The sequence below is a fragment of the Canis lupus genome, chromosome 32 (genome assembly GCF_048164855.1).
Source record: "Canis lupus baileyi chromosome 32, mCanLup2.hap1, whole genome shotgun sequence".
Taxonomy (NCBI): domain Eukaryota; kingdom Metazoa; phylum Chordata; class Mammalia; order Carnivora; family Canidae; genus Canis; species Canis lupus.
In genome coordinates, this window is record NC_132869.1 from 31,516,308 (window position 1) to 31,538,465 (window position 22,158).

At 35.9% G+C, this 22,158-nt stretch overlaps 1 protein-coding gene across 5 annotated transcripts in view; it reads left to right on the plus strand.

Annotated features, from left to right (window-relative positions):
- Positions 1–22,158, plus strand: part of USP3 (ubiquitin specific peptidase 3) — a 111,252-nt gene that overhangs the window by 21,164 nt on the left and 67,930 nt on the right. For 4 of the 5 annotated variants that reach the window (XM_072809021.1, XM_072809023.1, XM_072809024.1 and 1 more), the window contains exons 2-3: positions 10,146–10,206; positions 14,392–14,523. In XM_072809021.1, the coding sequence (XP_072665122.1) occupies positions 10,146–10,206; positions 14,392–14,523 (193 nt within the window). Of the gene's footprint in view, positions 1–10,145; positions 10,207–11,309; positions 11,427–14,391; positions 14,524–22,158 lie in introns of those variants that run through there. The other variant, XM_072809026.1, reaches the window with a different exon arrangement.

Here is a 22,158-nt window from a genome sequence, read left to right on the forward strand (position 1 = left end):
TCTTTTTAATGTATTTTTAATGGAAAGGAACTGACAGTCACTGGTGCTTTCTGTTTGTTAGGGCCTTTGTTGTGCATTTTATATCTTTTGTCTCATGGAATCTTTACCACAACCGTGTGAGATAGAGGTGGTATCTGTCTTATGTTACACATGATAAAGCTTGCTCTGGAGTCAGCTCCTTTAGGTCGTTGAATAAAAGAAAGGTAAAGTTAGAAGGTAAATGTAAAATTCTTGGTCCTGAAGCCCATGCTTGCTTCATTATATCACATGACCTCTAACATGGTTTATTTTGAGTCTGTAAAATAACATTTACATTCTATGAGGGTAACCTAGTCATTTGGTACATTTTTTAAAAAAAGATTTTACTTATTTATTCATGAGAGACACACACAGAGAGAGAGAGAGAGAGAGAGAGAGAGAGAGGCAGAGACATAGGCAGAGGGAGAAGCAGGCTCCATGCAGGGAGCCCGATGTGGGACTCGATCCCAGGTCTCTAGTATCACACCCTGGGCTGAAGATGGCGCTAAACCGCTGAGCCACCCAGGGCTGCCTGGTACATTTTTTTATTAAAGAATAAAGATTTCTTTTGTCAGGGTTAAGAGTCAAGGGAAGGTGATTAAGATCTTTGCCTAATTCTTTTTTTTTTTAAGATTTTATTTATCTATTCATAAGAGACACAGAGAGAGAGGCAGAGACATAGGCAGAAGGATGCAGAACTTCATCCCAGAACCCCAGGACCACGCCCTAAGCTGAAGGCAGATGCTCAGCCAGCCACTGAGCCACCGAGGTGTTCTGGCCTTTGCCTAATTCAGCCCAAATGATGTGGAATGGAGTTTTCTGATCATTGTGCCTTTCCCTTTCCTCCTCTTTCTGGGCTGGGTGTGCAACAATTTTATGAAAACTTTAAGAGAAAAGTGTGAGTACTTCCTCAGAAATCTTGGGATTCTGATTAGCATGTAGGCTCTTAATTCTAGCTACAAAGTCCTAAAATCAGACATTGCTGAGAGATCCGAATCAAGTCAGGCTGGGTAAGGAATATGTCAGAACTCTTTTTTTTTTTTTTTTAAGATTTTATTTATTTATTCATGAGAGACACACAGAGAGAGGCAGAGACCCAGGCAGAGGGAGAAGCAGGCTCCATGCAGGTAATCTGAGGTGGGACTCGATCGCGGGTCTCCAGATTACGCCCTGGGCTGAAGGCGGCGCTATACCGCTGAGCCACCCGTGCTGCCCTGGAATATGTCAGAACTCTTAAAGCAAAGACTGAATTGGAAACAGAAATGAAGTAGGATGTTCTCAATTCATAACTACTCAGTATTTTAAATTGAAACTTTAGTAAAATCTGAGGTTTCCCAGAATGTTTATTAAAGAACATAATCCAGAGAAGCAAAGGGAATGAAGGATAGGCTTGTAGCTTTAAAGGAGAGAAAAGGAGTTCTTGCAGGTGCCAATGACACCTTCTTAAGGATCTTTATTCAGAATTTGGGGTTGCTATGGGAATAGTGTTTTTTGAGATTTTGAAGGTTGCTTTTACAATATAGGACATTAGAAGTGCTCAAGAATGGTTGTTTATGGTAGTGATAGCACATCTGGATTTGAGTTATTACAATAATGAGAGGATAGAGAAAGAGGCAGTCCCAAAGATGATGGTAGCTAAGTTAATGATAGACCACCATGTCTTTATTCTCTTACTACCTCTGTTGCAGAGATGATAGTATAGCCTGTGTATAATTTTGATTCCTATAGCTAGAACCTCTGGAGGTTCTCATCCTCACTTCTGTTAAAGAATAGTGTCAGTCATTTCAGTGAGTTTGGCAGGTGTAAATGATGGATGCTTTATCACTGATAAACCCCCCTTTCTATAGGTAATCTTCTGATTATCTACTGCTGCATAACAAACTACCTTATATCTTAGTAGCTTAAAACAACCATTTTATTTTGCTTATGGTTTTATGGATCAAAAGGAGGAACTTGGCTGGTGTTGCATCTGCTGGAGTACCTGGGGCTGAAGCATCATCTTTTTTTTTTTTTTTTTTTTTTAGATTTTTAAAATGTATTCACAAGAGACAGAGAGAGGCAGAGAGAGACATAGGCAGAAAGAGAAGTGGGCTCCTTGTGAGGAGCCTGATGTGGGACTTGATCCCAGAACTCCAGGATCACGCCCTGGGCTGAAGGCAGACGCTCAACCACTGAGCCACCCAGGTGTTGCTGGAGCATCATCTTTCAAAATCGTTTCTTAACTCACATATCTGGTGCTTCTGTGTTCCACAGTCTCTCTCCCTTTCCAAACTCCCCATACCGTGGCATCATACTCTCCAAAGTCTCCCCATGTGGTTTGGGTTTCTCACAGTATGTTTGGTGATCAGACTTCTTGGATGGTGGCTGGCTTTTCCAAGAGTAAGCATTCTAAACAATAGCCAGAGAAAGCTGTCAATTTCTTAAGGGCTAGGCCTGCAAATGGATACGGAGTCACTCTGTCATATGCAGCTTGTCAGGGCAGCTACAGAGCCTACCAAATTCAAAGAATGAGGACACAGATCTACTTCTCAATGGGAGGAGTATCAAAGACTTTGTGACTATCTTTAATCTATCATAGAGCTATTAAACAGAAAGGAGAGAATGATAATGAGAAATACTGAACTGTGACTTTACCAGAAAATAATTTACTTATTTAATGATTCAGGAGAGATTAATGTATTGCTAAGCCTTGAATAAGAATAGGAATGAGACAGGAGAGAGCTGCTAGAAGGAGGAAGGTGGAAAAAATTCTCAAGGGCAAAGTGGAAAGATGATCAAGATAAGCTTTGCTTCATAATTGTCTTTCCTGCCTTGGCCCTGAACTCTTGGTTCTGTGATCTTGGCCTTCAGTCCCAACCTGCCACTTCCATCCACTTTGGATTTGGTGCTCATGCTTGGTCTCTTTTCCTCAAGTATTTGGACCTCTGCTTAGTCTCCCAAACTGTGCATTGGCTCAGTCCTTTGGCCCTGGGCCCCTCCTATTGCTTTTTAAGAGAACTCTCCTATTTCCCTGTTCCTTGGGAACTCAATGCCCATTCCCAGAATGAGCAGCACTGGAGGATGGTGGGCGACAATGAGTTTGGCTGCATTCAGGCTGCTCTGGCATCTGTGACAGTTGCTTAGGATAGCTGGATTTCTTCTTTTCTGGACTATATTATGGCCCAGTTCCTGTTTCCTTTATGTGACTTTACCAATTCCTTCCCCTGGTAATTTCAGAGGATTTAAGTTGAAGATAGGAGAGACTTCAGAACTTTTAGCATAGAATAGGCTTGTGAGCATGTAGTTCAAATAATATTTATGGTATAAAGAAGATTATATGCCTTGCTCTTTTTTTTTTTTTTTTTGCCTTGCTCTTAAATATCTAAAAATATATCAGTTGGAGGGTTACCTGGGTTAGTCCTAGAATATAGTTCTACTTATGTTTACTGGAATACTCTTAGAATTTTGTGATAATACTGCCCTATTCTTTAGTTTTAAGAGAAATAACACTTTTGGTATTGATACTCTTGTGGAGTGTGTGTGTGTGTGTGTGTGTGTTGAATAATAGCTGCAGAAATTTTGTTTTCACTGATTATAGTTTTATAAACCCATAGAGTTATAATCTTGGATTTTGGCTTAACCACTCATGCTTAATAATTTAGAATAAATCTGTTTCCTTAGGACAATTTTATAATACCAGTATTTTTAAATTTAAGCCATTAAAATTTTTTATTATAAAAGAAGTAATATTTTCTGAAAAAAATCAAACATTGTAGTGGGAAATAGGTCCATGTGGCTCTAATCTCTCCTCTCATTCCTTTTATGTAACTATTAACAGTTACTATATATCCTTCTAGGCTTTAAAAATTTTATATAGAGGTATATAATATACACACAGAAACATGCAGTATAAAATCTTTTTAAAACAAAAATGACAGCCTTCTGGACTTATTGCTTTACAGCAGTCCATGCCTTCAAACAGAGTTTGATTTCTAGTTCTGTCACATACTAACTGAGCAAGTTACATAACTTGTCTCTGTCTCAGTTTTCTTATCTGTAAAACAGGCTAAAGAATAAGTTTGTTTACAAGTAATGTAAAACAGGCCAATTCCTTATTGAATTATAAAGGATTAAATGAAGTAATATTCATAAAGTGGTTGCCATAGTGCTTGGCACATACTATGTCCTAGATGAATATTAACTAGATAAAAGTGAACTTTTAAAAAAAATCTATATTATGGATGTTTTCTTATGGCTTGGTAATATTTTTAGAGTGCTGCATTTTAAAAACTCTGTGTGTGCTGGGGTAGTGGTGTTCTGAGTTTTACAGTCATAGTGGCATGTTTGTAATACTTTTGTACAGTGATTCCATATACTTCCCACCCCCACAATTGCAGTGAGTTGCTGTTACTACTGATGGGCAATGTGGTGGGAATGTTTTTGCCTCTCAAGTGGTTAGAGACAGGGAAAAAAAGCTGAAAACCATTGGTTTAGAAAATTATACTACATTAGCAATTAATCCTTGTGTTGTTAAGCCTTTAAATTAGGTGGAAAGTGGAGTTGGAAGACTTTTGTCTATAGGGGAGGATAACATTATTGTTTCACTAATCTTTTTCCTTATATTTGACTACTTTTATAATTAGACGGATATGCTTATTGCGTTGTCTTCATTTAAGAATAGTAGTGATGTTCTCAGTTCTATAGCTTAGTAATGGTAGAGGCAGGACTAGAATCTTGGTTATCAGATCCTTACCTTTCTGAATTCTTAAGAAGATAAAGAGCCTCACTACCAGTTGAAGCAACTACTAAATAATGGATGCACTATAAGTGACTTGCCTGTCAGTGCTGTGTGCTTGAACTGTTTTGTGTGTAGAGACATTAAGCTGTATCATAAGCACTGGTGCATGATGTTTTTATAAACGAAAAAAATTAGAATTCAGAGAGGGGTGCTTGGGTGGCTCCATTGGTTGAGCATCCGACTCTTGGTTGTCTTTGGTCATGTTCTCAGGGTTGTGAGATAGAGCCCCACATGGGGCTCCATGCTCAGCATAGAGTCTGCTTGAGATAGTCTCCCTCTGCCCCTCCCTCTGCTCACATGCATTCTCTTTCTCTCTCTCAAAAATAAATAAATTAAAAAAAAAGAATTCCAAGAGAGTTGTTGAGAGGCTTTAAATATCAAATGTACTGTCTCGTTAGGTTCTATGTAATGAATACTAAGGATATTGAAGACGAGTGGTCATGTAGAAAGTGTAGATGTGGAAAGTGTAGATAGTTTTGTCTTATGAACTCCGTATCTTCTGAACACAACCTGAAAACATCTGTGTCAACAGGTCCCTTTAAACACAAAATTCCCTAGTTTGTGACCTTTCTTCATCTCTTGATAAAGGAGCATACTACCATTCCTTTTACAAAAATAGTAAGGAATAAAACCACTTCGCTGTATAGATCACTTGGATGCCTTACCTCTCTCTACCTCTGTGCTCTATCAGTTCTTACTTTCTGGTTTCCAAGAGAGTTAAAGCTTTGGTGGCTCTAGGAAGAAGACATGGCATGGGCATGATTTAGAGGCAGATGCTCCTCCACCTTCTCCCCTGCCTAGTATGTGTGTTACAGCTTCTTTTTGGGGGGAGGGGGAATCAAACCACTTAATTGCGGGGCTTTGGGGTAAAGGTGGAAGGGGGAGGAGGGCAGGAAGATCAGATGTCCTCGGCCCAGCCAGAACTGGTCCAGCGTCACAGTCCCCAAAAGCTGTGTTACAGCTTCTATCTTCTGGAAAATGGCTCTAGTTTAGGAGAGGATCATGACTGTCCTCTTCCTCTAAAAAGACCCTGTTGCCAAATTGCAGAGGCTTTGGCTGAGGTGAGACTAGGGCCAGAGGACAGTTCTGAGGCCATAGCTAAAGGAGGAGATTAGAAGGAGCAACCTCCCGGCTGTGATGCCTGAGCTTAGAAAAGGAATACTGAGCTTGTGGTTGGAAGAATCCAAGCAAATGGGGAGAGATTGCCGGAAGAAAGAGTAACTTTGACAACATAACCTGGGTAAAAGGCAAAACTCCGTTTATGAGATCCAATGATCTTGTTTTGGTGAAGTGTAACAGTGTGAGAAATACCTAGCTTTCTCACTGTGATGTAACCTTGAAGTGTAATTAGGTGTAATAAAAAGAGCCCGAATAAGTTCTTGGACTTATCTTTTTGAGCTTCCACAAACTTCCATCCTTCTCTTTCTGTCAAATTCTAGCATTTAAAATTTAAAAAATAAACCGTTCAGCTTAATATGTTTTATGTTTTACTGAATAGCATACTCATAGCTTAAAATCATTTTTATTGACTATGTGTGGTTTTGTTTTAAATAAATATGCACAGTTGACCCTTAAAACAGGTTTGAACTATGTGGGTCTACTTATATGTGGACTTTTTTTCAGTTAATATAGTGCAATATCATAAATATATTATTTCTTCCTTAGGCTTTTCTTAATAACATATTCTTTTCTCTAGCTTATTGTAAGAATATGGTATATAGTAAATATAACATACAAAATATGTTAATGGACTATTTATGCCATCAGTAAGGCTTCTGGTCAACAAAAGGCTATTAGTAGTTAAGTTTTGGGGAAGTCAGAAGTTTTATGCAGATTTTGAACTGTGTGGGGATCGGGACTCCTAACCCCTGGCATTGCTCAGGGGTCAGCTGTACATTATTTCAATCATATTACAGTTTATAATTTTATGGAAATCTCTTATACTGTTTCCATGGGAAATATGTTCATCCTACAGATAACTTTTGAAACTCATCTGCCTATAAATTGAGACTACTTTTTATAATAAGAGAGTGACCCTTAAAGTGATAAATAATTCTGAGATTATTTATAGTATTCTTTTTTTTTTTTTTTAAAGATTTATTTATTTATTTATGATAGACAGAGAGAGAGAGAGAAGCAGAGACACAGGCAGAGGGAGAAGCAGGCTCCATTCCGGGAGCCTGACGTGGGATTCGATCCCGGGTCTCCAGGATCGCGCCCTGGGCCAAAGGCAGGCGCTAAACCGCTGTGCCACCCAGGGATCCCCTATTTATAGTATTCTTTTATTCATGTTATATCCTAGTTAGTTTAATTTAAAGCCAATATTTTTTCATCCTATTTTATAATTGTTTCGAGTACATGAAAGTTTCTTAATTTGTATAAGGTGTGTATAGACAGTGAATATTCCCCAATGCAGTGCAATAAATGGCTTCAGAATGCCTCATCATACCCAATTCTCTGTGTAGCTTTTTAGCTTTCAAATGTTTTTATGGTGTTAAAGTATTAAGCCCTCAGAGAGTATTATCATTTAAATAGCTAAGACCAACTGTCCTATCACCATATTTTTAACATTGTTACTATAAATATTCATGATAGAAGAAGTCTGATTTCTTAACTCAGGAATGAAACTCTTTTTTTGAGATTTACTAAAATGGACCGTCACTTGTTTGCAATGTTTTTGAAAGTCAGTACTTCATTTCCTTTTACCCTCTCTCCTCATCCCTATCTGAAGTACCTGTTTATTTAACTACTTATTTTATTGAAGTACAATTCACATAACATAAAATTAACCATATTAAAGTGGACAAATCAGTGGCATTTAGTACATCTGCAACCACGACCTCTATCTAGTTGTAAGACCTTTTCATCATCCCAAAGTAAACCCTGTACCTTTCAAGTAGTTATTCCCCATTTCTTTCTCCTCTCAGCCTTAGGGTGCCATTTTAAAATTTGAAATTGAGAAATTTAAAAATTAATTTAAAAATTCAGATAATTGAGATATTATAAGACTAGATATAGAATACATTGTTCTAAATTCAGTAACATGCAGAAACACATTTAATATACTGATAGTGGAGGGGTGTTGATTGGTTAAGCATCTGCCTTCGAATCAGGTCATGATCTCAGGGTCCTAGGATTGAGCTCCATGTTGTACTCAGCAGGGAGTCTGCTTCTTCCCCTGCCACTCCTCCTGCTTATGCTCTCTCTCAAATAAATAAGATCTTTAAAAAAATTATATACTGACAGTGGAGAAATTAGATCACAAAATTCTGTGTGCTGTGTGTATATTTATAAGGGAGAAAAAAGGAACAGTTGGTAGAAAACACACCAAAGTAACAGTGATTTTGCTCTAGATTTTCTTTTTCTCATTTAAAGAAGGAAAAAAATCTTCCATAATTTTTTTAAATATTGTATTTATTTATTCACGAGAGACAGAGATTGAGAGAGGCAGAGACACAGGCAGAGAGAGAAGCAGGCTCCATGCCGGGAGCCTGCTTCACGCCCTGGGCTGAAGGCGGTGCTAAACCGCTGAGCCACCTGGGTTGCCCCAAAATCTTCCATAATTAAAATGAAAACAAACTCTAGATAGTTAAAAATGTGGAACTAAACTTATTATTGTAACATAATTATTTCAGTTAATATTAAACTTTAACAACTTTTTTTTTCCAGATTGAGTTATAGTGTTAGTATGTACTAAGAGAAAAAGAGATTTACTAAAGGAACAAAACAACAGTATTCTTAGTTTTTCAGTCCTCCAAATTATATCTCAAACCATGAATACCTGTTTCAAATAAGCTGTGTTCTAATTTATTTTTCTTTAAAAAGTATACTTTATAGAACTTTTTAAAAAAGATTTTATTTATTTATTTGACACAGAGAGACATGCCTGTGGCCCAAGCAGGAAGAGGGGCATGCAGAGGGAGAGGAACAAGCTCTCTGCTGAGCAGGGGCACTCACAGCCCACAGGGCTTATCCCAGGACCCAAAGATTATGACCTGAGCCAAAGGCAGGGACTCAATGGACTGAGACACCCAGGTGTCCCTCTTTATAGAACTTTCTTTTCAAACTATAAAAACATATTCTTATTGATATAAAACAAATACCGTGGGAGGTATAGAAATAGTCAACAGTCTCCTCTCAAATATAGTCTTTTCGTGTACCTGCCTATAATAATTATTGTTAGCAATTTGGCAGGTATACTTTTTGACCTTTCAGTTGTGTAGCTTACATGCACATAAAATAAACTTGGACCCAATTGAGTAAAAAACTCAAATGCCTTCAAAATGGCCCTGGCAGTTAATGTAAATTTGTGAATGCAAGAGCACTACAGTGGGGACCAGAACTTGGAAGAGGTTGGTGTCTTAAATTAGGAAATTTGAACTTTCAACAAATGCTTATTGAGCACATACTATGCGCTAGGCAGCGAACTTGCGATACTTCTGAGTGTGTGGTTGTACCATGGGTACCCCTCCCATACCCCTGTGGACTTGTGGTTGTATTAGGGAGTCACCTGGAAAGCTACTTTTCTCAAAATACACATGTTCTTTGTCCTCTGTCCCACCCCAATGTAGATACCTCTGCCTAAGTAGAACATCCACATCCTGAATAGCTTTTCAGGTGATTTTTATGTCCCTTACCTTTTGAAAATCATTGTTATATATTTATTGGGCTTTTTATTTTTAAGATTGAATGAGTAAACGGAAAGCAAAATTGCAATCAGTATTTTAAAAATTTTCATGCTTTTCTTGCCCACCCCCCCATAATACTTAAACTAAAATAATTAATGTCTTGATTATACCCTCAGGAAGAATTAAATGCAGTTGTCATATTTAGAATTACATTTTATGCAACCAAGACATTAATTTGGGAAGAACTGGATTTAGTCTTCCTAATTGTATCTTTAGGTTATGCCTCTCATTAAGTAAACTGAAAGAGTTGTCATTTATAGTAGTATATAATCTGCCTGGCAAAGACATGTGATTAAAAAATTAGACTTAAAAAAATGTTTTTAAGAGAAAATAGACTGTCATTAACTTGTTGGAGACTGTGGCAAAAAGAAATAAATAATAAAGGAAGAAAGTATATGTGTTTAACTTGTGGTTGAACTGTTTGAGTCAACAATTAAAATGAGCAGCCATTGTGGATATGCATTTCAGTGCTTTTCAGTATAACTTTAATTAGGCAGCCTTTCTGTGTAAATGCACTCACAAAGCAGGGATTTGTGATTTTGGTACACCTAAGCAGCCATGGAATTTTTAACTTAATCACAGGGTATGATATTACAGATTAGGGGAGAAACTGAGAAGTAACATGATACAATTGGTATATTGTGTATTTTTCTTTTTATTAGTGTGCCGATCCAACAAAAGCCCCTGGGTCTGTTTGACTTGTTCAAGTGTCCACTGTGGAAGGTAGGTGACATACTTATACTTCACTACCCTACTTGCTTTTTTCAATTTGCCTTTAAGCTTATGTCAAAGTTTTTGCGATTTGGATTTATTAGCACTATTGCTTAATCATTGTATGTAATTGTCTATAAGGCTTCCTTTTCCCAATAGAGTCTGTTTGCTCAGTGATACAACTAAGGAAAATCTAGGGGGAAAAGCCTTTATGTTGGTACCCAGAAGAATTAATTTGATGATCAGATAATCTAGTAATATTTGATTGAAAAGATGAAATAAAGGAACTTTGAATTCTTTAAATAAAAGCTTACCTTATGGTTGTTTCTTCAACCTTTTAGTTAGGGTAAATTTGAGCATATACAAAAGTATAGAGATAATATAATTGAAGCCCTTTATTTTCATCATCCAGCTTCAACAGTTATCAATACATTGCCAGTCTTATTTCACCTGTTACCTACACCATCCCCAGCTTTACTAACTTTTGAATCAAATTCCAGATATCACATCATTCTTCTGAAAACAAAACAACAAAATGTTTACAGAGGAATTCCCTTGAAAATGGTCTCGTTGTGGAGGTCATTATTAATTGCTGCCTAAGATGTACCAAATGTTTCATTGTTTCAATAAAACAGTTTTGCTCTCCAGGGATTTAACACTCCCTGCCCCCCAAATATTGTTCAAACCTGAGCATTTCTTCCCCTTTCTTGGCTTCAAAATGATGTTACTTAATACTTTAGTAACTTTTTTCTTCTAACTCAATTAAATATCAGCCTTGTGTTCTTTTAGCTTGGTAGTAGCACATTTATTTCAATTGCTCTTTTAACTTAGAATATATACTTTGAATTTACTTAGAAGTTAATAGTTTAGCAGCAAGAGGATGAGAAATCATACTGTCACACAGGCTGAAATCTACATTTTATTTATTAGGACTATTTCCCCATTGTTATTTTTAAACTCTCATTGCATGAAGAGAGCATCTATGTTCATGTAACGTGATTTTTCACATTTTGAGTCGTGGAATTAAATATTTTTTCCATGTACACTTAAAAGTACCTTTGGAAAATGTTAACTGCATATCTTAATTGTGGCTGTTGTGGTTTTGAAATCTCTAGGATTTGGGGAACCTGAAAATACTTTGTACAGATAACTTTTTTTTAAAAAAAGAAGAAAAGTAGAAGCACTTAAATTCTGCACTTGAAGAGACAGATTCCTCTCCTAGATTTTGAGAGGTGAGAATTATAATGCAATAAAATTTATATAGTTCTGTTCTCCAGTTGTCTCATAGTGCTCTCTGACCTAAATCTTGAAGGTCATATGCCAGCCAAAAGACCTGACAAACTCTCAAAAATTGGAGAGGTTAATGTTACTAATAGCAAGCAACAAATAGTTCTCTAAGTAGGTTTTGGAAAAATACGATGAAAAATTTCTAGACTCTGCAGGTAGTCTGTTTCCAGTTGCGAGCAGTCTTAAACTTAGAAATTTAACATAGTTTCATTTTTTTTTTAAAGATTTTATTTATTGGGATCCCTGGGTGGCGCAGCGGTTTGGCGCCTGCCTTTGGCCCGGGGCGCGATCCTGGAGACCCGGGATCGAATCCCACATCGGGCTCCCGGTGCATGGAGCCTGTTCCTCCCTCTGCCTGTGTCTCTGCTGCGCGCTCTCTCTCTCTCTGTGACTATCATAAATAAATAAAAAATTTAAAAAAAAAAAAAAAAAAGATTTTATTTATTTACTCATGAGAGGCACAGACCCAGAGGCAGAGACATAGGCAGAGGGAGAAGCAGGCTCCCTGCAAGGAGCCTGATGCGGGGACCCAGTCCCAGGACCCTCGGATCCATCCAGGTGCCCGAATTTAACGTTTCAGAGAAATATGATTAAATAGATTAGACAAATAATGAGAGTAGCTTGCATTTGGATCTTCTTTTTATATAGCTGATTGGTTAATTTTCTTTTATCGTATAATCCTGGGTGTTGATTGCCAAGGATTCTGATTTTTCATTAAATCTAAGCCAGTTGTCTGCAGAAAGTCTTAAATTGAATATTCCTTCAGTCACTAGCATATTTGAGTTATATATTCTGTTGACCTTCATAACATCATCCCATTTATTTTTCAAATTTTTGTGATTGTGGTTAGAAATCTTTGATAACTATATTGATGCTTTTCCTTTTTAGACCAAATTGTCCAGTTAAAATCTAAAATTAGATAAGGGAAATATTTATTTTTATGTTATCCAGTTTATATATAACTGTTAACTTCTGAGTGTTATTTGAGTATTAGCCAAAACATTGCCAATCTTAACATCAGCAGTAATACGCTTCTTACTTTTCAGCAACCCTTATAGTAACCATTTAAACATTTAGTACATACATATAAAGACTCCAGTGTGGTAGCTAAATAAACTATATGTACTATGTATAGATGATCAGTTTTCAAAGACCTAAAAGTAGTGATCTCTTATTTTTATCATCATTCAGTATTGCTTTTACTTTGATTTTGAAGGTGCTCATTATAAATAGTACTTTTGTTTCTCATGGCACAGTATAAATTATATAAGCATAGGAAATTGAGCTGTGATTAGATATGTAACCTATACAATGTCTTGGAGTTTACCTTTTTAAATAAATATTAGGTATTTCTTGACCTATGCAATGTATGTGCTTAATATGACCACTTTCTAATTACACTGTTTGAATTCTGAATAAATAGTACTTATGCATTTAAAGGAAAACATGAAAAAGGTAATTACCAACATCCATTCATTTCTTTATGCGTTCATTAGGCCATGAATTTCTTAATTTAATCACCTAACAACTCATGAAATATAAGTACTATTATCTCCATTTTATAGATGAGAAAGCATAAGTGCAAAGAGGTTAACTCCTCTAAGCTCACCTGGCCAGCTTGTGACAAAGCTACTTTTGAACCCAGGTAGTCTAGTTTTTGAGCTTATACTCTTAATCATTATCTTATTTTAAAATTAATTTTAGTTTACTTTTGTGCACAGAGGACCCCTAAACGCACAATTTTGAGTTATGTTTACTCTAATGAAAAAGTGGGAAAAAACTATGATCAAAATCTAAGTGAGGTTAGTAGTGCCTCTTATGCTTCCAGCTTTCCTAGGGTAGAGGCTGGGCCTGAAGTTCGTCCTTCCTATTTATCCATCCCTACTGTCCTACTTTCCCCAAGGTGAGTGTTGCTCCTGGTATCATTATGGAGCCTCATGACAAAATTTACCTTAACTTTCTGAGTATGTTTATTTTGGTACCATTTGATCAACATTTGTTTTGACTGAATTTTCAATTAGACCATGCCTTCTATAAATTAACTACTTTCTGGGAACCAGGAAGTTTTGTTTTATAAGGGTCTTGACAGTACTGGTCAGTTACAACATGGTACAGTGTTTAGGTAGAAGTTTAGAGGAATTTGTACACCGTGTGCATTATTTCAGTTTCATTCTTTGTGTAATTCACTGATTTATTAAATCTGAGTTGAAAAATTAGAAAATTGTTATGAATATAGTCAACCTTTATTATCTTTGTCCATGTAAATAAATAATAGTTTATATAAGCTTAAGATTATTTGTATTTCGTGTTGTTTCTAAACAAATATGTTTCCATATGAGTGGAGCTAATTATTTAGGCATTTGAAAAAAAGATCTGAAGCCATACTGGTGAGAAAGAGATTAATTATCCTGTTTCCATATCTAACTTTCACCTTTTATATGGTCGGTGGCCCTATAGGAAGTGGTTGAGTGATTTAGTTCACAAAGTTTGCCTTTGAGAATAACAAGTTGGTTAGCAGTCTGAGAAAAACTTAAAAAAAAAAAAAAGAAAAGAAAAAGCTATAGCAAAAGCATCAGCAAATGAGTTGATAAATGAAATATCAATGATACTGAAACTGATTTGCATAGAAGAGCCTTTCCTTGCCTGGCCCTAATCTTGTGTACAATTAAAAGTTCACTGTCATGTTTGATTGCAAAAAAGCATATTTTAAGCACTCAGCTTAATCACTAACCAATTGAATGCCCTTATAGGACTGAATGCTCTTATAAGGAGGAATTCTTTCTCATTCTAATTTATCATCTAATTTTTTTTTTTTTTTTTTTTATCATCTAATTTTATTATCATCTGCTACTATTTTAACTTCCAAAGCAGTATTTAGATTAAAATAAATTTTTATTTGATTTTCATAAGGTATGTGAATGGCCATGCAAAAAAACATTATGAAGATGCACAAGTACCCTTAACTAATCATAAGAAATCAGAAAAGCAAGATAAACCTCAGCACACAGTGTGTATGGATTGCAGTAGCTACAGTACATACTGGTAAGTATTAATATGTTCTGGAAATGATATTCCTTACTCAGTGTGTGCGAGTGTTTTCTCATTTTCCTCACTCTTTCCGCTCCCCCATCAATCTCTAAACCAGTTGCTACTGCCATTACCTCCTTTTAGTTTTGTTAAGATGCATAGGGGATTGGAGCCATCAGGAATGCCTGTTCTTTTTCATTCAGATTTTACTCGCATTGTTCCCTTCAACTTCTGGGCCTCCGTTTCTTTCCCACCCTTCTCTTCCGTGTCCATCCTGATAAGCTTCAGGGCAATGAAAAGTATTTCTTTGTGGTTGTTTTTTTATAATTTGTTTTCTTTTTCTTGTTTTGTTTTTAATTGAAGAATAAATAATAAGATACAAACTCATGTTCAAAAACCTAAGCCCATGTTTTTACTGTCCAGCTAACATTTTGTTATGTAATCTTGAAAATACAACTTTTTGGTTTAAAAACTTGTTTTGACAATCGTCCCTCTAAGTACAGAGCCATTCTCTTCTACTCTGTAGATAAATGTTAAGAATTTCGTGTGTAGCCTTTCAGGCTTTTTTTTTTTTAAGCATCACATCTTTTAAAAAGAGATCAGAGGCCCTGTTCTCTCTGTAATATAGTATGCGTGTCTATTTCATATAAATGACAATGAAATAAGTATGGATTTTTTATGACTACTTAGAACTAGGTTATTTAGGTTACAGTAATGTTAAACAATTCATATCCATTTGGTATGCTTAGATTAGGGTTTTGTTCTGTTTTTTTTTTTTTTTTGCAGTTTTGCCTTTAGTGTGAAGCAAATTTTTTTCCTTGACTAGTAAATGATGAATAATTCTTTACTTGCTTTAATTAGTTTACTCTCAATTCAAAAGGTTTTTGGCATTGAAGGGAAAAAAGGCCATTTGAGAGATCCTTTTGGAGATCTTTTTTGGTTGTCCAACCCTTAAATGTCACTTGAAAGCAGTAAGGGGCAAGGATGGGGATTTAAAGTCTATCACTTTTGATTTACACTCTACTGAGTTTTGTGCTAATCTTTTCTACATCGTTCTTAGTTGATTATTGTATTGTAGAAAAATGTCCATCAAAAGGAAGAAAGAGTGTGTTCCCATCTTTAAAATTTTTATAGGTTTAACATTACTAAATTGCGACTGTTAAATGAAATATCTTAAGGTTTACTCATTCACACCATTATTATTTCGGTGGAAGATGTCCAGACCTGGAAGAGAGAGAAGCTAAAGGTAGATAAAAATTTTAGTAAAAATGAAAGTCTTCCCAAGATTTTCACACGTAGGCTAGTGCTCAGTTTATTGTCATCTGCTCTTGTAAAATGCTCTTTCCTATGAAAGGTAAGCATTAGCCAGACTATTAAAGTGTTCTCATTAGGTTTACCTCCTTTCCCTCAAGAAACATATATAGTAGAACAACATAGCTACCTAATAGATAGACCATGTTTCTTTAAAACTTAGTTTTCTTTTTTATTTCTATTTTATTTATTTATTTAATTTAATTTCTATTTTATTTTATTTTTTTAATTTTTTTAAAATTTCTATTTTATAAAGATTTTATTTATTTGACAGAGAGGGAGAGCATGAGCAGAGGGGAGGGGCAGAGGGAGAAGCAGACTCCCTGCTCAGCAGGGAGCGCAACGTGGGGCTCCATCCCAGGACTCTAAGATCATGACCTGAGGTGAAGACAGATACTTAACAGACGGAGCCACCCAGGCACCCCTAAGACTGACTTTTGAGAGCAGAAATGAAGTTCATTTTTTTAGGTATAATTTCACAATCATTGTTCTAAGTCACGTCAACCTGTACATACCAGATGTTGAAAACATTCATTCTTGATTTTCAGTTAGCGATGTATGTGAAATGATAAATAGGGAAGTTTGGAAATACAGTTAAATCTCTGTGTGTTGTAACAAGTTTGCAGTGGGTTTTCTTGCAATTGATAAGATTATGAGGAAACAGTAACTCTTTGAAAAAATTTTTAAAAAAGATTTCATTTATTTATTCATGAGAGACACAGAGAGAGGCAGAGATATAGGCAAAGGGAGAGAAGCAAGCTTCCCTCAGAGAGCCTGATGCGGTACTCGATCCCAGGACCTTGGGGTCATACCCTGAGCCAAAGGCAGGCACTCAACCACTGAGCCACCCAGGTGGCTCTTTGAGGAAATTTAAACAATTATCTTAACGGAGTAGAATAGGTCTCTTTAAAAATATAGGGTACATACTTCAATGTCCTTATTTATAAAAATATACTTTATGCGTTTTGGAGGAATATTTTTATTAACTAGAATTGGAATTTGATTTGTTTTATGTTGGTATAATATGCTAAAGTACATGTGGTTTCATGGCTGAATTGGAATTAAATGGCAGATCTTGAACCTTGGGGAATATACACAATGGCAGAGGCTTTTTGGCCAACTGCCAGTCTTTTGTGTGAAGTTACAGAGCACTTCAAGTATGTGGATCCTTAGAGCTTCTGAAATGCAGGAAGGGAACTGCAGCTGGTCACATTACTGTATCATTTGTATGTTTAAGAACAAAATGCCAGGGAATCACCCTATAGCATTATCCTGATGCCTTAAAAGAAATCTGTGACAGTAACAAACTGATAAAGCTGTAGTCTAAATTAACATTTTCCTCACATCTTAGCATAATTAAGGAAAAAATGGGAAAGGATTTCTTTTTTTCTGTGTGAATCTGTGTGTGTTATTTTCTAGTACACTTCAGTAATTTCACTTCAGTTTATCAAGTTTCCTTGCAAATAAGTTTCTTGTGGTTATACTCAGTTTGCTTCAGAGGTAAAATTGGTGCATTAGTTTAAATCTATTTGGTTGTTAATTTATTATGCTTGTAATTGAAATCTTTTGACTTTAGCTAATGTTAAAGCTCCTTTTCCACCTGCTCTCTGCTCTAAAGAAGTTGAAACATGCTCTGAGGTTTATAGTTTTTTATCCTTGTTTCACCTTCCCAAGAGTCCCTGCCCTGTCCTATCTAAGCACCATTGAATTCTCCCCACTCTCCCCGCCTCCCGTCTTCAATTGTAGCTGAATGTAATCTCTCCTGAACTCATAGTTTTTGGGATACTTGTAATTTCCTGCTGTAGGTTAGGTTATTTGTAAATGTCAGTGGGGACTGACTGCAGGAACCATATGTCAGATAATACCTTCCATAGTACTCAGCATCTGGTGCAGAGTAGGCAATATATTGTATTGTCGGAAAGATTGTATTTTGTTTTATATCTTCCCCAAATGGGGAAGGTTACACAAATCCAAAATACTGATCATCTTGGAGGACTAAAGAGCCACAGAACATCTTTCTCAAAAAAGACTTAAATTGTGGCACGTGTGAACTATTTCATTTACCTCCCAAGAGGGACACTGTGCTGCAGAGCAGTTCCCTTTATTTCTTAAAAAAACCGGACATCCAGAAGAAAGCACATATTGACCAAACAGAACAACATAAAATGGGAGGGAAAGCAACTCCAAAAGTTGTCATTTTAATTTGACACAAACCTACTCCTTTAGGAGATAAATCAGCTAAACTGAGCTTAGAGATAAGTGAAGATTTCTGTAAAAGTGAAAATCTCCCCAAGGTGTTCACATAAAGGCTAGTGTTCACTTTTATTATTTATTAAATAATATTTCCTTTCTTTCCACCCCAGCTTCTCTCTCCAGTCAGTAAAAATGGAATTGTATGTGGTATACATTATTGTATCAGAAAGAAACTGTGATTAAAATTAGGAACTTCTATTTGATGTCTTATATAGATAGACATTTGGAATTAATAGTTTTAAAATGCTGAACAGATAACTTTTGACATCTGACATAGTCTTGTCAACTCTGATCCTTATCAATAGTAACTGAATTTCTTTTTTTTTTTTTTTAATATTTTACTTATTTATTCATCAGAGACACATAGAGAGGCAGAGATACAGGCAGAGGGAGAAGCAGGCTCTCTGCAAGGAGCCTGATGTGGGACTCCATCCTGGATTACAGGATCATGCCCTGAGCCAAAGGCACTCAACACTGTGAGCCACCCAGGGTCCCAGTAACCGAATTTCTAAGAATACAAAAATATGAAAGGAATATTAAAGCTAAAATAAAAATATAAAACTAAACTACTAAGCAGGGTAATGTTTTAAGGCAGTCTTTCAAAGAAATATGAAATGTGAATCAGTTGGTCTAGAAAAAGACTTGTATTTCAGATTTTTAAAAAATGATATATTTATTTTGGGGGGTAGGGGAGGGAAACAGAGGAGGAGAAGCTCAAGCAGACGAGCCCCACATGGGGCTTGCTTGGTCCCTCAACCCTGAGATGACAACCTGAGCTGAAACTGAGAGTTGGATGCTTAACTGACTACACCACAAAGCACCCCTGTATTTCAGATTTTAGACACCTGTAACAAATAACAGTTTAAACTAATAAAAGTTAAAATAAAATAAAAATAATAAAAATAAAGCTCTTATTTTTGGACTTAAAACCAAATCATTTTCAAAGGAAGTTATGATTAAATATTAAAAAGGGGGAAAAAGTTAAAAAAAAAAAAAGGTGTGTCTGGGTGGCTTATTGGGTTAAGAATGGAACTCTTGCTTTCAGCTCAGGTTATGATCTCAGGGTTGTGAGTTTGAGCCCTATGTTAGGCTCTGTGCTGGGGGTGGAGCCTGCCTAAGATTCTCTGTGTACCACAACCCCCCCTTGCTTGTACATGTGCACATATGCTTTCTCTCTCTCCCTCTCAAAAAAAAAAAAAAAAAAAGGGAAAATCTTTTGACTGTCTTTATAAACATTTTGAGTACAAATTTTGGGTGTTGTAAAGATTAGAGAACAGGAAGAGTTTGTTTATTTAAAAACAGTATTTTTGAAGTTTAAAAAGAACTTTTTCAATAGAGGTGGTCTGAAAACATAAAAGACTCTTCCGTAATAAGCTACTATTTGCTTTTAAAAAAGGATATAGGTTTTCTCTGCAGGTGTTCTTCTAATTTTACAAAATTGGCTTATTTGATGGCAATACATCAGAGTTTAATAAAAGAATTTAAGATTATGCTTGCTATGTAAGAGTTCTTTTGGATTTTAATTTCTTAGTTTGAAAAGATGAAGTCATTAGAATACAAGCTTTTTTACCCCCTATATCTTTTATTTTATTTTTTAAAGGATTTTATTTATTTATTCATGTAATAAATACATGATAAATAATAAATAAATAATTCATGTAATAAATACATGATAAATAATAAATAAATCTCATGAAAGAGAGAGAGAGAGAGAGAGAGGCAGAGACATAGGCAGAGGGAGAAGCAGGCTCCATGCAGGGAGCCCGATGTGGGATTCGATCCCGGGACTCCAGGGTCATGCCCTGGGCCAAAGGCAGATGCTCAACCACTGAGCCACCCAGGGATCCCCAATCATATCTTTTATAATAAAACCAGGGCTCAAATTTTCCTCCAGATGTCACAGTATTATGCAAGGGAATGAAAAGGAATTTAAAACTTATTGACAGATCTGATGTTGCCCTTTTTGAGGGGTACTTTTTGCCTAGAAGTTTTCATTTTGTTTTGAGGGGATTTTTGACATTAGTATTATGTACAACTTACTGTTTAAAGATCACTTTGTGGCCAATAGATTAAAGGACTTGTTTCTTTACTGTTGCATAAAAAAAAAATCAGATTGATTTTTATGATGATTGCTTCTTGTTTCAGATAGATGGCAAATGGTTTGGGTTTTTTTATTTGCTAAAGAATGTTATATGGACCTTTATAACTTTAAAGTTAAAGAAGAGAGTTTGCTGTTTTGGGTTTGTGTGCTATATAAAATATGGTAGTAGTTGAGCAATTAAAAATTGGCTAGTGGGACTCAGGGATTTAATGTTTTAATTTAATTAATGTAAGTTTAAGTCACTACATATGGCTGATAGCTATTATATTGGATGATGCAGCCCTAAACTATTAAAATTTAACATTAAGTGTTGTAATGTTATGAAACTTTTCAAAATCTTTAGACAAAGATCTGATAGAAACTCCAAAAAGAAAAGTCAGTTTCACTAGTTGTTGCAAATAATTAAAACTTAAAGCAGGGATCCCTGGGTGGCGCAGCGGTTTGGCGCCTGCCTTTGGCCCGGGGCGCGATCCTGGAGACCCGGGATCGAATCCCACATTGGGCTCCCAGTGCATGGAGCCTGCTTCTCCCTCGGCCTGTGTCTCTGCCTCTCTCTCTCTCTGTGACTATCATAAACAAATAAAAATTGAAAAAAAATATTAAAAAAAAAAAAAAACTTAAAGCAAATATAACCCAATGAGATGTATCAAAAAGAAAACTTACATAATTACTGAGTTAATTTCACCTGAAATCTGTTGACATATTCATGATTGATATCAACATATCATAAAGAACCCCAAGATTATTATGTCATTATAAGAAAAAATATATAAGTAGCCATTAAAAAAAAACCCACTAATAACACTGAAATAAAAGGAAACTATTAAGATATCATAGTTTTCCAAAAACTAAAGAAAAAGGAAAGTAAGCATTATGTACTAAAGCCATTTCTATTAATTCAGAAACAAGACAGAAATACCTTTTATAATCATTTACATGATTGACTATTATTGAATATTGTTTTGGCAGTTCTAATAAGATAGTAAGTAAATGAGATAATTGGTATAAATATTGGAAAAGAAGAAAAAAAAATTTTGTTTTCAGATTATCTAATAGAATGCCCAGAAAGTTCAAGGAAACTTTAGTAGAAAACAACTGGAATTAATAAATTTTGAAATGGTGATATGTGATAAATACAAATACTAACAGCTTTCTCTTTATTAGCAGTCATCAGCCAAAAATGGAAATGACGAAAGAAACAAACAAAAACCATTTAAAATGATAAAAATTATAAACTATGTGTAGGAATAAATGTATTAAAGAAGACACAAAGCAAAGCTGTAGATGCTTTGTGAAGAAAATTTGGTATTAAAAACACTCCTTCCTTCCCCCTTTTTTATCTTCAAATTTTTTTTTAAAGATTTAATTTGAGAGAGAGGATGATAGAAAGCACACACGTGCAGGAGGAGGGGCAGAGAGATGGGGGAGAGAGAATTTTAAGCAGACTCCTTGCTGATTTCGGCACCTGATGGGGGGCTTGATCTCACCACTCTGAGATCATGACCTAAGCTGAAATCAAGAGTCAGGACACTTAACTGACTCCCTAGGTGCCCCTTACCTTCACAATTTTTACTTGAGTCTAATTTATGTGCAAGCCCTCAAACAAAATGGGAACAGCATCTGAAAAACTCAGAATAGCAGATGTATTGCTCTTATTCAGTAAATAAATATTCATTGAGAACCTACTCTGTGCTGGGAACCTAGTTTTTAGTGCCATCAGTCTCCAAAATAATGCACTTGAGGGGATGGAAAGAAAATACAGAACTTCTATTTAAAGTTCTTTTTAATTAAAAAAATTTTTTTAAAGATTTTATTTATTTACTCATGAGAGACACACACAGAGAGAAGCAGAGACACAGGCAGAGGGAGAAGCAGGTTCCATGCAGGGAGCCTGATGTGGAACTCGATCCCGGATCCTGGGATCATGCCCTGAGCCAAAGGCAGACGCCCAACTGCCGAGCCACCCAGGCGTCCCTAAAGGTTTT